This window comes from Phalacrocorax carbo, chromosome 1 (assembly GCF_963921805.1).
Source record: "Phalacrocorax carbo chromosome 1, bPhaCar2.1, whole genome shotgun sequence".
NCBI lineage: Eukaryota > Metazoa > Chordata > Aves > Suliformes > Phalacrocoracidae > Phalacrocorax > Phalacrocorax carbo.
Genome location: NC_087513.1, coordinates 84,793,868 through 84,811,414, shown reverse-complemented (window position 1 = coordinate 84,811,414; position 17,547 = coordinate 84,793,868). Strand labels below are relative to the sequence as shown.

The 17,547-nt window shown below is 43.1% G+C and overlaps 1 protein-coding gene and 1 long non-coding RNA gene across 6 annotated transcripts in view; one reads left to right on the top strand and one right to left on the bottom strand.

The window, feature by feature from the left end:
* Nucleotides 1-73: 73 nt before the first annotated feature.
* LOC135315401 (uncharacterized) lies at nucleotides 74-16,990 on the top strand. Its single transcript, XR_010374871.1, has 3 exons — nucleotides 74-2,734; nucleotides 8,395-8,572; nucleotides 8,651-16,990. It is a non-coding gene; the product is annotated as an uncharacterized LOC135315401 (long non-coding RNA).
* Nucleotides 13,120-17,547, bottom strand: part of TSPAN9 (tetraspanin 9) — a 198,584-nt gene continuing 194,156 nt past the window's right edge. For all 5 annotated transcript variants that reach the window (XM_064463421.1, XM_064463399.1, XM_064463415.1 and 2 more), the window contains one exon: nucleotides 13,120-17,240. In XM_064463421.1, the coding sequence (XP_064319491.1) occupies nucleotides 17,169-17,240 (72 nt within the window). In that variant the 3' untranslated portion in view covers nucleotides 13,120-17,168. The remainder of the gene's footprint in view (nucleotides 17,241-17,547) is intronic.

The window sequence follows — 17,547 nt, the reverse complement described above, 5'->3', positions numbered from 1 at the left end:
CCAGTTCAGCCGGTGATTTGAGGACAGCTCTGAGCCTTTTTAAACTATTATAAGCACACAAAATCATAGCAGGAAGGCTAAAGTGAGTTTGTGCAGTCTACATAGGTGGAGATTACTTTCAGGAAGAAGACTCATCAGTCTGTACATCTGGTGAGCATGTCAGTCTTAAAATTCCTTTAACCTGTATGTCCATCAGTGTTGTAACTATGATTATTTTTAGGCCCTGTGCAAAACATCAGACTCCAAGAACAGCGTAGGTCTGCTCCAGTATAGCCATCTACTCTTCACAAGTCACTGAAAAATTGGGACTTATGGGTGGAATACTTTGTAATGTGTTTGCTTCTCCTGTGCTTCTGTTGCTTTTCTCAGCTGACCCAGCCCTGCAGAGTTAGTGAGGGACTTTAGAGGCATAATCTCTGAGCCACCAAAATAAGAATGTGGTTGCTTGGCTGCGTGGGCTTTTTTTGGGGGGTTTGTTTTTGTTTAACAGGGACAGAATCCACTCACATTGCTGATTAATTCACTGACTTGACTTCTGTCATTTACAGAGTAGAAAAGCCTATGTCAGCAAGCCACACTAGAGTTCAAATGTGGGTTTTTTTGCAAAAAACATATGCAAATGGACCGGGGAAGGCTGGACTGGATCATAGGCCCCCCAGTTGCTGGCTAGTCCATCTTAAAGTTTTCTGGTGAATATACGTGCACAGCCCAGGCACCCCAGAATTGGGGAAGACGCAGACTCTCCCCCATGGTCCCACTCCAGCGGCGCTGAGCTCCTGGCTTGCCTGACTCACGCTGTCTACCCGACAGCTGGTTTTGGGAACAGACACCATTCCTGCCCTAGTGCCTGGGGGTTAAAGACCCCCACTGGCTTCAGCTGACACGGAGCCCCTGCTTGCTCCAGTCTCTGGCATCACAGGCCAGGAGCGCCTACCCCCTGGTCTGACCCAAGGAGCAGGCACCAAATTCCCTTCACACACACAGAGGTCTCACCAGTAACTGGCACCAAGTCCTTGCAGCACATGTTCACATGGGACAGAGACTAAGCATATGTAGAGGGGTGCTTAAGAAAAGATCTAGTAAGAAGGTGAAAGCAGCTAGGCTGGACTGCAGTGATCAGGTTAACAGGGATCAGCCAGACAAGTGAACTGCCCAGCCCTGTTTTACAGCCAACCTGCCCCACTTACATCCCTTGGCTGTCTACCCCGCTCTGTTACTCACTGCTCCCTCTTCCCCTGCACATCCCCCACCCCAGGGGTCTCTATAGCTCTGTTGATTCCCATACCCCTCTTAGTCTGGGGCCCCTGGTATGCAATATTACAAGTTGCAAAGTCCAAGCTGATCTTCCTGAAAGTGGCACTTGTGGTTTCTTGATGGCCCATCAATCAGTGTGCAGGGTGAGGTTTGTTTCTTGCCATTGTCTCCATGTATTTTGTTCCTGGTTTCCCCCTTTTTGCCATAGTTTCCCAAATGACAGGTTCCCCAGGTAGATAACCTTGCTGGAATAAACTTTAGCACGCTTTCATGTGCCCTTATCAATTGATATGACTGACCAGGTTTGGTTCTCATCCCTACCTCCCTTATCATGTCAGTCAGGTTTGTGTCCCCATATGTTCTTGTTCATGGCTTCCTCCTTTTCTTCTTGTCCCTGTTGCACTGGAAAAGGTCCTTGACCAAATACCCTTGAAGGAGCAGACACTCTCCTTCCATGTACCCTTACAGCCAATTGTGCCACATAACATGTCCTGCAATTCTGGTCCTACATTTGTCCTAACTTGCAGATTTAGTTGGAGAGGTCACATTTCATTCCTATGGTAAAGAATGCACATGGTAGGATTGTTTGCAATGAGTTTTCATCCTGATGCCTGGACAAGACACAGACAAGGTGAACACAAATACTGGGAGCTTGCAAGTTCTTTTGAGTGGATCTTTTAATTGTAAAGGACCCACTTGAATGTACAGAACTAGGAAAATATTTGGGGTGTTGTGGAATAAGCAAGAAAACGGCAGTGTAATGAAAAGAGGGTGTACAGCATGGGAAAAGGATAAAGAAAATAAACTGCCCATTCATATGTCAATCAGCTCCACAGAATACTAGAAAATGAATTTCTTTTCCTTGTGTGCTTTAAGCTGTTATGAGTTTGATACTGCTGTCTTGTTCAGGATGGCAAACCAACTGCTCCTGGCTTAAAGATTAATTTACAGCTACTACTTTTAGAGTCTTCTGCAAAAGAGATTGTGACTCCACTGCTAGAAACAATAGTCTTAAGCTATGTTCTTCTCAGCTATTGACTTTGTTAACTAGAAATGTCATTAATTTCTGTATTTATATTTTGCCTGCCTATGGCCTTAGAATGACTTTGAGGATTTTTTGTTTCAGCATTTTCCTTTTTAGAAAAGCATCTTTTGCAGTTAGAGAGGGATGAAAGAAGAATAAGAAAGGATAAACGTATCAGTATTTGGGGAAGCTGTTTGGTCCTTGTGCTGAGAATGTGCCTATCAGGAAGACAGACAGTGGAAATTACATCATGTTTCCTATCTGAAATGAAGAACAGTTAGATAAATTTCTTGTTTCAGTCTGCTAGCCAATAAATGCCAAATATTACTTAAAGGGAATGAAATAATATTTACACTGAAAGGCACAACCTTAAATGTTTCTTCTCTTTACTCAGGTTCCCCACTGATATGGTTTTCTTCCTTTTGACTAATGAAGCAATGTAATACATAACAGGTGGTGAGTATCTGACTTGCGTCCTGGATTCATAAACAATATAAGGCAACACAAGGCCTTAGCCTGCTCACTTCCCTCTTTCTGTTCCCATGCTCTGCTTGCATTCATGTTGTCATGAAGTGAACCAGACAAAAGGTCTGCATCTTTGTTAAGAACTAATTTGGAGTGGGAAAAATGGTTTGGCTTAGTTACAGTGCCATTCAGTTTTATTTTCTGGCCTATGGCACTACTGCATAAATAATATATGGCTCCAGTGTAGCTATCTACTGTTGACAAGACACAAAGGAAAATGGAAGAGGAATGTCAGGAAAAAATATAACATGAATGACAGACGTGTCTTTGGCAGTAGCTTCAATTAGTGGTGGATTGTGCATGAAACAGTGTCAGTGGTAATGAAAATCTGCCACCTCAAACTTTGTCAGAAGGCCATCAGGCTAAAGCAGGCAGAAGAGAGTTGAAGGGCAACAGCTGTATTCATCTGTGAGTACATGACTACTGATGTATTCGCAGTAGGGTTTTTTAATTTAAGAGAAGGATCACCTAATTACCTAAAACACACATAGAGAAAGACCGAGTTAGCTGCAATAGCCTTGTATAGGGCTTAAGACATAGGAATTGGAGTAGTAGTTATAAAATGCGCTTGTGCTTCAACCTACTTACCTTTCTGTGCCTCATGTCCTATTTAATATCTTTTATTTTTACAACACATCTGGAGTGAAGCTTGCAGCTGAGCTTGACTAGCACCCCAGATGACCTTTGTAATACACTAATGCAGTTTATTGTATCAACTGATGTGTTTAGGTTACAGACCTGGTGGTGGCCAGGTAGCTAGTACATGTAATTGTTTTTCCCATCAATATCTTTGAGCTGGTGAAGGTTGTCCAAGAAAGTAATGCCAACTGAGAACAGTTGGTGCAAGTTAGTCTTTCAAAGTATGATCGGCTGTTGGATACACTGTGCTATTATCTATGTACTAACTAGTGGGGTTACTTCTAAAAGGCTTTTTTTCTATAAAAGGGCTGGCTGACACAAATACTTTCATCATAAATTTTCTGTTAACACAACTGTTGAGAATACTGTATCCCTGACAAAGCACTCTCAACTACTTACTGGATGTATATGAGTGTGACTTAAATAGCAGCTCCAGACTGATTTTTTTTTTTTACTTTTTTTTTTTTTTTTAGAATAAGATATATGACCCAAAGCAATGGGATAAGACAAGGTCAAGAGATGGAAAACCTGGGGAAGAAGATAAATGGGACAAAAATGGTTACATAAGTGAAATAGTACATGTGTGTGCGTGTATACTGGGGCTGGAAAGCGGAAGCAGAGGGAACATAAAAATACTACTGCTTTAAATCTGTCCTTTAAAATTGTTAAACTCAATTTTAATGCGGCTTATCCTGCTGAATGTTCAACAACCTTATGTATTCCCAGGGGGGCAGAGTATTGGATGGAGAGTGAGGGGACCTGTAGTAATATTTTAATCTCTTTTGGCACTTTGTGGTGAGGGCAGACTTACAGAAGTGGTACATAGATGATAGAGAATTGTCAGAAATGAGAGACGTAGCTACAGCACCTCTTCTAAGCACTGTTGTAAGGATTATGGAGGTAGCAAAGTATTGCTGTCTGCTGTAAGCATAACTGGCTTCTCATGGGGCCAACATGCTTCTGGAATATCCCCACACCAGTGACATTGCATTTGTCCTTTCTTTGCATCTCTTCCATAAGTGTGTGACAGCAATTTTACTGTACTTAACTGATCACTGTAATGAAAGGACCAAAATGTTCCAGTTTATGTTAATGAATCGGAGGAAACTGTCTTATTGCTCTATATCTTTCTGCTCTATGGAGCAATTGATTTCTGGACAGGAACTGTCTTTTGTTGTGTGCATACACTAGTTATTGCAATAGATCTCTGTCCTTCTTGGCCTTTAGCTGCTATGGTGGTAAATATGACTGATGTCCAATTTCACAATATGAACTTTTTCTGTCTCTTTGTAAAAAACACGTTTCTATCATGCATGCTCATAAGGTGGTGAGTTTCTGAAAGTTTTTCTTTGATGCACAAAATCCTGCACTGAATAGTAGTCAACACTATTTATGAGAATTGCATTAGGGAAGACAATATAGTTCTCTTTATAACAACTATTCATTTAAAGTGAAAAGCCCTGAGCAGAAGAGATGTGACTAACAGAGCTTATAGCTATCAGTGCACTTCAGCTGGTTCTTGGATGGAATCTATGTAATGCTTCATCACAGATTGCCAAGTTGTGGACAAAAATACACAGTCTACCCCCTCAGCATAACTGTGGGGGAATTGGTAAGACAGTATATAATTAATGTTGGGGTTGATCCAGGATACCTTTCCCTTAGGAGAGTAGATCAAGATTTTTAATGGCAGTATGTTTTTAAGACTGGCTTATGGTTCAGCAGACTATATAATATTGAGTGAAATTAGAACTGTATCATGGCACAGACTGAGAGCAGAAGTCCATCTACTGCACAGCTGGCTCCACATCCTTGCAGTAAAACTTTCCAAAACAGTGTTTTTCTTTTAAAATAAAAATTCAATGCTAATCCTTTCCAATTTCAGAGAAATATGAAGAGTGTGGCTGTAAAATGTGATAGGAAAAAAATCAACATGAAGAACTGATTTGAATGTTCCTCTGGGAATGATGTGGTTTTTAATATTTCAGAAATGGGTTTGCTTAGCCATGAGGGAAAGGGATTGGAAGAGCATGATAGGCGTGTGCATGCACAAAGACTGTACGTTAAGTATTAAAGGGAAAGAAATAGGTCACTGTATGTTTGATAGCAAATTTGGTTTCCTTTAAATCCACAAGAGGTAGAAAGTGCTGAGCTGCAATTGGGAAGAATGGATGTTGTCTCCTGAGGGCCAGGGCAACTCACCAATGTAGATCTTAAGTCCTCTTGCTTTGTAAACTCTTGATTTACATAAATACACCTGTTAATTAATGCTTTATTACTGAGCTGATGTATGCTCACATACAAGATGAACAGATGCATCATAGCCAGCGGGATCTGAACCACACCTGAACCAGTGCCGAGAGGAAGTGGTGTGTGACACTGGTTGGTGACCTCCTTCTACAGGGTACAGAGGCACCCATCTACTGACCTTACTTGCTACCTCACGTGATCTGTTGCTTGCAGGGAGGCTGGACTGGGGCTGTTGCAGAGAGCACTAAGGCATGTCTGGACTTTGGCCTGCTACCCCTGGCTTGCTCATCCATATGTGCACCAGTAACACTGTCAAAGGAGACCTTGACAAACCGAGAGTGGCTACAGGGCACTGGGACCCAGGTGCTGTTCTCCTTGGTCCTGCCAGTGGAGATGAAAGGCTTGGGCAGGAGATCAGCCAACCTATGGGTTAACACCTGATGGCGCGGACAGAGCTTTGGCTTTTATGACCACTGACCCCCTCTTTGAGGAATAGGGAGTGCTGAGGAGACACAGGATGCCACACAGGGGCAGAGCAGGTGTGCTGATAACAGGCTCCACTGACCTTCCCAGGCAAGGGAAGGTGATGAATTGGGTCACGGTCCATCCAGAGAGTCCAGTCAGGAGAAGGAGATGGGGTCAGCATGTCAGGACCTGGAGTGCATCCGTGTTCTAGGAGTTTAGTTGGCTAAGTTAGAGTTCAGGTGGCTGAGTCCAAGTCCAGCTCCTTTGCTGATAAGAGCTGTTGGGAAGAAAGCTAGGAGCAAGGGCCTGTCCCTCCTTTCCCCTGGGAACTGTTTTTAAGCAGAAGCCTTGCTGCTGGTTCCTGCCTGCGCTCCATCACAGCTATTCGTCTATGGCTGATCTTGAACCCGCACCATCTGGACCTTGACCCAGACTCACTGGTTCAGGTTCTTGGCTGACCTTGGATCTGTCTCATCAGTATGGACTTGCTGGGGGAATCACTGGGCTGCATGTGACCCGCTGTCTTTGGACCTCACCATGACCTGGACGTGCCGTTCTGCATGCTGGCTCCTTCTTGGTGGGGCCACTGCTTGCACCAGCCCTGTTTATTGCATTCCGCTCCTGACTAGCCTTCCATGGTGGAGCAGCTGGCCCTCACTGCTGTCTGACTCAGAGGCAGTACTGCTGACAATGCTGCAATGTAGGTCCAAGGCCCACCCAGGGGTGAGTGAGATGCATAGCAAGATTACAGCCCTGAACTTGAGGAAAGCAGGCTTTGGCAGTGGTCACAACACCAAGCCTGTCAGAGTCCAAGGAGCATCTAGACGATGCTCACAGTCGTATGGTTTAGTTTTAGGTAGTCCTGCGAGGAGCAGGGAGTTGGACTTGAAGATCGTTATGGGTCCCTTCCAACTTGAGATATTCCATGTTTCTTAGGCTATCAAACCTGATGGGATGCATCCCTGAGAAGTGGGGGACCTGGCCAGTGTCACTGAAGGCAACTTGCAGTCAGGAGGACTGGTTTTGGCAGGTTTGAGGAAGGTGATCCTTCCCTTAGCACTCAGACCACACCTGGAGTGCTTTGTGCAGTTCTGGGCTTCCCAGACAAGAGGCACAATGGACACAAATTGAAATACAGGAAAATCCACCCAAATGTTAGAAAAACTAGTTGTTATTGTGTGCATGGTCGAACAGTAGAATAGGTTGCCCGCAGACATTGCATAGTCTCCATCTGTGGAGAATTTCAAAATCCAATTGGACAAGGGCCTGGGCAACCTGCTGTGACTGATCTGCTAGGGGCAGAGCAAAGGGTTGGAATAGATGATAGGCAGATTAGTTCCGTGATTAAAGCTTCAGTTTTAGAAAAGTCTTACATATTTTTGTGCAGTATAGCACGATCAGACTTACACTGCTTGCAGGTGACATGAGCAAGAAGTCAAACGTATTTCCTTTACTCTGGCAAGTGAGATGACTCTAGACTTGGTCAAGCTGGAAGACCTCCAGTTTCCTAGCTGCCAGTTAATAGAAGTTCCATTTTATAGCCACTCTGTCAATTTCTTGCACTATGTTTATGACTCTTGTTTCTGTAACTTTTCCTCTGATATCTGACCATAAAAAAGGAAAACATGATTTTGAACGTTACTGTCAAGTTCCCTCAGGGCGATGCACTTTCAAAGGCAATTAAAGGCTGCATTAATGGGGAAAACCAAAACAGGCCTGTTGCTAATGGCCTAAACGTAGAAGAAAATGATCCCTTGCATCCCAACAGCATGATGGCTCTCCAGACTGAAATAAACACACTTCACCATAAATAAACTGTGAAATACAGCCTGTTTTATTTAAAGGATGGGGTTTTTATTTTTATATTGCACTTGGCATTTCCTGACTTAAGAGCTGCAAGCTGTCTTCTGCCTACCACCTGTTTCTGTTTGTAGTTCTGGCATTTGTATAACCCAGTGGTAGAGACTGTCATCCAGTTTCTAACTCATTTTACATTAAACATAGCAGTCAGAAGGAACCTAGTTCTGGACAATGTGTTTTGCACCCTGGCGTTTTTAAAAATCTCCTGGGTTTAGTCCTTGAAGAAAATCAAGTGAGTTTGTACCTAGGCTTCATAGAGGCCAGTTCTTGACCCCACATAAAAGGGTGAATTTTGTTTACCACTGTAATTTAAGCCTGTGCTAAGAAGTAGATTAATGTAGTCCACCTTTCTTCTTGGGCCCTTTTTTTCTTTGCAGTTAGTGTCAATGTCTCTGACATCACCGTGCACGAGTTTACTGCTTTTCACTCCACGAGGGAGCTATGGAAATGGATTTGCTTCTGGCTTTTCATGAAGAACAAACCTGTGGCTGCTGAAGCCTTGTCAGGGTCTTTGTCTCTGCCCTCATCAGCATAGGGAACCGAGTGCATATGAAGGTATATGATCAGAAACCGCTGAAAGAAATCAGCAATACATGAGTGCAATTTTGAAAACATAATTCTATTCTGAAATAGGTTTTGTCAAGGCCTCGGAGGCTGAATTTCCATGGTAGTATATAGGAATCTGATATTCCAATCCTACCAGATTTCAATGTGATAAATTTACCCTTCAAGGTAAGTAGTCCATTCCTTGTGTGGTTCTTCTGGGGCTTGATGATTACAGCAAGTGATTGACAGTCCTCTGAAGTACATAGGTAGTTACTCCTTACTCTTGCTACTCCTTCAGCCCACAAATACTTTGATCCAAGTCCAATATTCTTCCCAATTTTGCTAAAAAGAAAAGAAAAAATAGCCATTTTAAAGCAGAGGATATAAAATGAATAGGCCTCATGGTGCAGGTTTCACCTGTCAGTTGACACTCACTTAGTTGGGACACTCACAGAGTTAGTTGGAAATAATAAATACTCAGTTTCTTCTTTTGGCTAATGGGATTAAATCCAACAGCTCGCATGACCACTGCTCACAAAGATTTGTTTGGGAGACCTAGACAAGACTGTTCAATTCAAACCGCAGATTTGACACAAATTTTCAAACAATACCAGGCTAAATAATTTAAATTGTGAATTCTAAAAGTTACTGTTAAGCCCTGGCTCCTAGTTGGCATCTCTGTGCATGGGTACTGCAATATAGCAGTGGGTCTTTCGCTGGTAAGTGTTGTATGTCTTGCTTCTTACTCCACTGTTTGTTCTTCCTAATGAAGAGCTAGAATTCATAATTTTTTGCTGTGAGCGAGAATGAAAACAGAGAGTGATAGCCCATTTTTAGCTGGCTCTGTAAGGCTCTACTCCGAAGTATTCACAGGTATAGGTAAAGACAGCATTAGCTGATGATAAGACCTAGACAACCTCAGTGACCAGCTCTTCTATTATTCCTTTGCAGACCCCAAAACTTTCTTACAGAAACCAGGAAGTCTAAACTGCATCATAGTAAATGATAAGGAAGAAGATGGAGTCATTTGTTGCAACAAGGTGCCTGAGCCATCCCCAGTTTTAAGATATATTCTCTGGGGCCTTTATACATTCATGTTATCACTAAGTCTGGAAATGCTACTTCAGTGAGTTTTTTTCCCCATGCATGTGACAAATTCTCTTTGCTGTTCTAGAATTTTCCTCAGTCTTAGCTAATCCTGAATCAGGATGTTTCTTGGAAATATTTCTATGTTGTTTCTCACCCCATCTTCCCTGAATTGTTTTAGTATGGAATGCTGTGGAGTCCTTAAGAACAGTTTTCAATATGGTAAAAGTTAACTTTCTATATGCTGTCTTCAGTTTCTCCACAAATTTCTGAATTATGTCTGGTAACGTTCACCAGCCCTGTTTATTGCGTTCCGCTCCTGACTAGCCTTCCATGGTGGAGCAGCTAGCCCTCACTGCTGTCTGACACAGAGGCAGTACTGCTGACAATGCTGCAATGTAGGTCCAAGGTCCACCCAGAGGTGAGACGTGTAGCAAGATTACTTGAGGAAAGCAGGCTTTGGCTTGTTGAGGGAGTCCGGTAGGCAGTATCCCATGGGACTCGCCCTGGAGGGCAAAGGGGTCCAGGAGAGTTAGGCAGACTTCAAATACAACTTCCTCAAAGAACAGGAAGGGTTCATCTGATGTGTGGGAGGGCTACCAGGCCTGGCAGAAGGCCAGCATGGATGAACAGAGAACTCCTGACTGAATTTGACCATGCAGAGGCAGTGCACAGAAGGCCGAAGTGGGGCTGGTCTGCTCTGGAGGAATGCAGCCATTGCCCCAGTATGGTGGGGTGGCATCTGGAAAGCCCAAATCGCATCTGGAGTTGAAACTAGTGAGGAACGTGGAAGGCACCACGAAGACCTTCTATGAATATGTTGGCAGTAGATGGGAGCCTAAGAAAAAGTGGACAGTCTGCCAAATAGAGCAGGGGAGCTGATGACAAAGGACATACACAGTGCCTTCCTTGCCTTGGCATTTAATTGTGTAAGGTCTGCTTTTAGGCCTTGGATCTCTGAGCTTAGTGGCAAAATCTGGCAACGATGCGGAGTATCACCCACAGCAGAGCAAGACTTCATTGGCAACCAAAAGGCAAGCTGGACATACACAAGTCCATGGGTCTACCTGAAATGCTTCCAAAGGTGCTGAGGGAGCTGACCAAAGTCACTGCAAAGCTGCTCGCATCTTTGAGCAGTCATAGTGAGCAGGGGAGGCGCCTGATGAGCTGAAGAGGCATATGGCACACACACACCCCCCCCCACCCTGGCCATCTCTCTGAAAAAGAAAGAGGCCCCAGAGAACTACAGGTTTCTCAGCCTGATCTCTGGCCCTGGGAAGATCACAGAGCAAATCCTCACAAAAACTACTTCCAGTTGTATGAAGGACAAGAAACTGATTCGGAAAAGATAGCATAGGTTTACCAAGGGCAAAGTATGCCCAACCAGTCTGATAGCTTTCTACAGTGAGACAAGTATTCACTTGAATGAGTGGAGAGCAGTGAGTGTTCACCTGAACTTAAGGTTTAACCCACAATTTCCTGTAGTAACCTTGTAGCCAGATGGTTGAGGTATGGTTTGGATAAGTGGAAGATAAGGTGGGTGAATAACTGGCTGGACTACAGGGCTTAAAGGGTTGTGATCAGCTCTTCATACTAACTGGCAGCAAGTTTACTATTTGTGTTTCTTGGGGACTGATACTGGGGCTAATACCATTTAGCCCTTCTTGTTTTCTGAAAGACCACAGGTCAAGAGATACGGTCATGCCCTGCCACAGGCTCCTTCTGCTCTCCTCTCAACCTGCCTCAAACGCCTCTGCATTGGTTTCTCTCACTCAGAGACATACTCTGCATGCTTTCAGAGGCTGTTTGAGGCTATCTGCTTTGTCTTCACTTCCCTAAGCGTATTCTGCATGCAGTTGGGTTGCTCTAGTCTGTCTCCTACTTTTGTGGCCCTCCAGTTTTACTGTGTGTTCTCCTTGGGGTCTTTTAACTTCTCTGCTTCTTTCTTGGTCTCTGTGAGGTTACTCTCTGCCCTCTCAGCATTCTTTCAGTCTTCCTGTTATGTTTTTTCACCTCCCCACAGCTACTGTATGCTCTCTGGGTTTCTTTCTTGTCTACTTTTTTCCACCTTTCTGAGGCTTGTCTTTGTTATTCGTCATATTTGCAGGCTTTATGCTATCTTCTTACCTTCTCTGAGACTACTCTGTCTTCTCTGAGGTTCTTTCAGGCTCTGTTCTAGTCTCTCAGGCTCTGCAAGGCTTCTCTGTTCTCTGGACTCGCTCAACCTCTCCACTTCTTCCCTAGCCTCTCCAAAGCTGCTATGGCTGCCTTTCAAGTTTTCAGTCTGTTCCTTCCTCTCACTAAGGTGACTTTGGAGCACTTTCAGTCTTTCTGCTGGTTTCCCCCCTCACACTTTTCTGAAGTTAAACTGGGTTTTCTGGGGCTGTTTCAGTCTCTCTTCAACATTTGCAGCATCTCAGCTACTCTTATTTCACCTGGGACTTTTTCAACCCTCCTGCTTGTTTCTTCCCTTCTCCAAGGCTATTCTCTGTTGCTCTTGTAGCCTCTCTCCTTTCTTAGCAGCTGCAGGCAGTCTCTCCTAGTGCTCTTTCAGAATCTCCTACTTTGTTACTGTCAAGGTCTTTGGTGTGTTCACCATGGTTCTTTCAGGCTTTCTACTGGTTTCTTTGCCTCTTTGATGCTACTCTGTGTTCTCTTTTACAGATTTTGGCTCATTTTCCCTTCTTTGATGCTATTCTTTGGGGCACTTTCAAGCTTTCTGCTTATTTTTTTTTTTTTTTGGTCTTCACTGAGGCCACCCTTGGTATTACTAGGTATTCCTTTAATATCTCTGATGATACTTCCTTGTTATCGCTGAGCCTCTTTGGTATTCTCTGGGGGGTACTTTGCCCTGTCTAGTTCTTTCCTGGCCTTTTTCACTCTGCTACATTTTGTTTCCTTGGGCACTTACAGGCTTTCTTCCCTTCCTTGAGGCTACTTTATGTTCTCTGAATCTCTTTCAGACTCTCTGTTGCTTTGTTGGCTTCTGCTTGGCTCCACTATTTCATCTGGGGATCTTTCAGACCATCTTTTACTTTCCTGGCATTTGGAGGGCTATTCTGCAATCTTTCTCTGTCTCAGTGTTTAATCAGTTTTCACGGTTTCTCTGAGATGTCGCAGGATCATCTGGATGCCTTTCAAGCTCTCTACTACACTGTCCTCTCTTCGACTATTCTATATTCTCTGGGACACTTGCAAACTCTTTCCTATGTTACCAGGCTCTCAAAACCAATTTGATGTTCTCTGGGGATCTTTCACACCTATTTCTGTTTTATTAGAGTCTTGTTTTGAAGGAAGATGAGAGAGGATGGTGGGGGCGGGTCTCTTCAGGCATGCAACAGCTTCAGGAGCTCTGAACTTCAACTGCAGTGGAGTTGGAATAGATCTCTGTGAGTCACCTGTTGGAACTTTTTTGTCCCCTTTTCGTTTTGGTGGTAGCTGGAGTTAGGAGAGAAATGAGCTCAAAGAGGCACCTTTTAAAAAATCCTTTATTTTTATATCATCCTAGTAAAAATCTTTTATATAAAGGTGAAAGTAGGTATTGCATAGAAGAAACACTGATGCAAACATCACCTGGTGGGAATGGGTATGTTGTTTCTTAGTGTCTAATATCTACTGCACAACAGATGGCTAGCCCCTAGGCAAACATCTCCAGGTTTCCCCATGCCAGCTACAGGATGAAGCTGCTCAACTCTACAGAAAGCAGTTACATCAGAATTATGTGTGCCCTATTCCATGCTGCTCCCAAGAACCATCTGCTGCGAAAACACCCTTTTCCTCTGTGCCATTTCTACGCCTGAACCAATACATTGCCCAAGAAAGGCCATGAGGATCAGTTTGGCTGCCCTTTGCTTGCACCCTTTCTGTGTCTAAGTTTGCATTTCATGCATACAAATGGGGGGTGGACACAGGATAGGAAAGTTGGCCTAACATTACCATAGTCCGGGAACACTGTGCGTGACAATTACAAGGCATCCTCTGTCATCTGTTTTTATCATCTCACATGCTACTTAGCTATGGGCACTTCTTTTGAGTGCCTTCCACCTGGGCTTCTTATAACTAACAGCCTTGGTACCACCAGGAGGGAACAGAATTCACTGCTATCACTTCAACAGCTTTCAAGTAGAGGTTCTTCAAGCAGTTCTATTAGGTCTCTGCTTAAGTTCTGCTGCAGCTTCCAAGCATGAAGCACAGTGAGACAGCAGGTATGCTACAGACTGAAGGAACACTCAAAGAAACAGCACTTTCATACACTTAACTGTGCTTTCATGAATTAGAGAGGTATGCATTTATTCTAATCAGTATTTGTGTATATTAAAGATACTTTTACTTAGTATCAGTTTTTATTTAAAAACATGCTAAAAACTTATAGTTAAATAATCAGAGTGACATTTGGGGAAAACACACAGCCACGCACCAGCATAAGCAAAAAAAGTGCATCCATACATGAGCCAAAGCTCCTTTTGACCAGTCTACAGGAGAGTTAGTGCCTTTTCTGACAAACTGACTGATGCAGCCTTACACTTTCCAGGGTTGTTTTTTGTTGCCTGGAAAATGCCATTATTTTTCTGCTCCTTTCAGGATGCCTGTCGTCACCTCCTACATCAGAAAGTCAGCTAAAGACGCAAATCAGCCCTGCTTTTGACCCCCTTCCTGTAGGTGGCTTCATAGAGATGAATACACGAAGTTTGTATAACTATGCCACTTAATACTGTGCTTAAAATGCCAAAAGTAGTCATTAAAAAAAAAAGATTTCAGGATCTATGCTGCTAGATCGTGAAATGGAATGAAGCATTCTAGAAAATAAGTTTGTCTAGAAAAATACAATGGAAGGCAAAGTAGCTGAGTTTGCAACTACACATTTGATCTTCGAGTTACTCATAAACATTTTTTATTTCCTTATTACTTTCACTAATATATTTTACCATTTTTTTTGTAAAAAAAACTGACTGCAGATTAAAATTTAAGATGTGGCAGGTACCACTGTGCGACCCAGAAAGACAGAGATGATGCTCCTGCTCAGCCCTGCACCTCACTCTTTTTCAATGCCAGAGAAAGCTAGAGAAAGCTAAGTGCCTCAGCCCAAAGGGAGAATGTAGTGGAGCCATCAGATGAAAATCATCCTGTCTTTTCTTGCAAAAATGGGAATGCAGCTTAGCAACCTTGGATACAGTCTTACATGTAGCAGCAAGTACACTGGGCATCAGAGCCCCTTCTTCAACATGGAACATCCATCTCCAGTGGCCTTAGATGCTCCTGGTCCCAATTTTTGTTAGAAATGTAAGTAAAACTGGATTCAGTTTCTGTGCTTTCCCTCTGCTTCTTCAAGGCAATCCAAGTGAAATAGCTGAACCCATATGGCATTGTCTGCTTCAGTGGGAAACAAGAGCCCTGTGAAACTTTGAGCATTTTGCTTATATGGGCAAGGGCCATGCTCTAAGAATGGTAACCTCCTTCTTCACTGCAACACCCAAATTCATGTCCATCTCCCACACGTTCACACTCCTTCCTGTCACACTGATTTCACAAGGAACTCAAAAAAGTGACACATAGGCCACACAAACCACTACTGCTGCCAGATGTACAGATGCATGCAGGACCTACTAGGAAGATTAACATGGGACTAAAAACTATTGCTGCCATATGCCAGCTGTACAGATGCATGCAGGACCTACTAGGAAGATAAACAGGGGACTAAAAATTCCCAGATATGAAGTAGCTCCACAGCTATTTCAGCCCACAAAGAAAAGATAGGCTGAATGATACAATTAAAATTATATCTTTTAAGAGTTTAAAGTATAAATATTCAGAGTGGACATTAAGAGAAACTTGTTTACCAGAGCAGTAGTTTGACATGGCATGGCTCTGAAAGGCACAAAATCTCCATCCTCAGCAGTTTCTGAAACTCAGCCCAATAATGTCACATTAAACCCCTTCATATGTAGATGACAGCACCCATTTGTGAGTGACATTGGATGAGGTAACCTTTGAAGGTCACTTCTGACTGCTGCTAATACAAAATGCAGTGTTTCTTTCAGAGCTGTGTTGAGCCCTGACTGGAGTCAAATCAGAACATCCTCCAATGCCTGAGCCTTTTCTTCTTCCTTCACAAAACAGCAAAAACCTGGAACAAAGGGTAAATGGGGGCTGCTTGCAACGAAGCAGCATTCAAACTAGAGAAGCGTACGCTCAAGTTTTCTAACAGGAATGTTGGTAAAAATACACTTTGCAGTGAAATCTGAACTACCCCACTGGATGGACTTGGCAATCTATCAGCAAGAACCAAGCCTATACTGAGTGTGTGACAACACATACTCTCTCTGAGTGCTGTTTTGGAAATCGCCCCTTTCCTGCATCATCTGGTCACCTTTAATCAAACCACCTTTTCCAGCTCAGGAAGACAGCTGTCATCTGCCTGAGGAAACCCCTTCAAGGAAGGGCATGGCATGACAATGTTGCCATCAAATTGCCATCCCCTTCCCTCATAGGCAGAAGCATGCCATGCTTTGGGCAAACTTTTTGAAGCAGACAACACAATCTGCTGCCAACTGGCCAGTAGGTCAGACTGAAATCTCTCTCCTTCGTGCCAGGGAGCAGTAACTTGCTTAGTCAGTACTTTTAGCTTTCAAAGTAGCATGACGTCAAAGCAGCCAGACACTGCTTTGGCTGAGTAAAGGCATTGGAACTTTGCCTCATAGGAGTAGGAAAGTCACCACCATCTGGTCCAATGGGAAGGCATTGCATTCCATCTGAGTAAAGAGCCTCTGATTTGAAAGGAACCACCTTGGTTACAGTATCAAGGCCCTGATAAAGGTAGATGATGCCTCCCTGTGGACTTGAGAAAAGTTATGTCTTTATTTGCCCTCACCAACTGTCAACTTTGAAAAACATGTCCTCTGAAGATTGCACAGTGGTTCCCAAATTAATGTACAATAAATGTGTAAAACCATAAACAGTAAGAAGTTATAAGTCAGGCAACTAAATTTTAAGCTATACCCATCATAATAATAATCATCATCATTAACATAATAAAAAAGTATACACCATAAGGTACAAGAAGCTGCAAAGCAAAGCAGCTCCGATTCCTAGGACTCTCAAGAGTGGCTTTTCGGAGTCTTCCAGTAAATTGGACATGAGGGTTGAAAACTTAATGGAAGACTTTGAAGAATTATCCCTGGAAGTTGAACACACATAATTTTTGCACATATAGCATGTATTAGTAGAGCAAAACATTTTCTTAAGTTAAGAAACATTCTTAGAGCAGATCTATGATTTCGTGTAGAAAATCCATTTGTTTGGGGGGTTGCCCCCCTCTTTGGCAAATAAATGGCAAATGTGAAACAGATTAAAAAATGAGTCAACAAGTTGTGATAATAACTGGACAAGTAACAACAATGTAGATCGGTCAATGGGACAGATTCCCTCAGCAGGGCTAGGCTTGATACTCTTTGCAGTCATTCCTTTTGTTGATTTTTATGATGAGACAGAGAAGAGTTGATGTGATAATGTTTCAGAGGCTTTAGGCATCATATTTTTTGCCAGTCCTGTGAATCTGCTGGAAGAGTGTCATGGAGAAGGCCATGCCAAGAATCTGAAGGAAAACAAACAATAAGAGCTTCAGTATAGGGAGGCTGCCAAAACTATACTGCTGACCTGTGTTCATGTTCCAGCTGTAGTTTTAAAAATCATTCTACACTAGCCATATTTCTCCAGCTTCAACACTGATCAGTAAATTTGGATGTATGTTGTTCAGGCACACAGCAATGCCTAGAGATGTGCCTGTCATAGCACAGATGGGGACAAAAAGCTCTCAGGGCTCTTTGTCATACATGCAACAATTTTTCAGAATCAATACATATGAGTCACTGTTCCTTTTCATGCAACAACTTGTGCTTGTT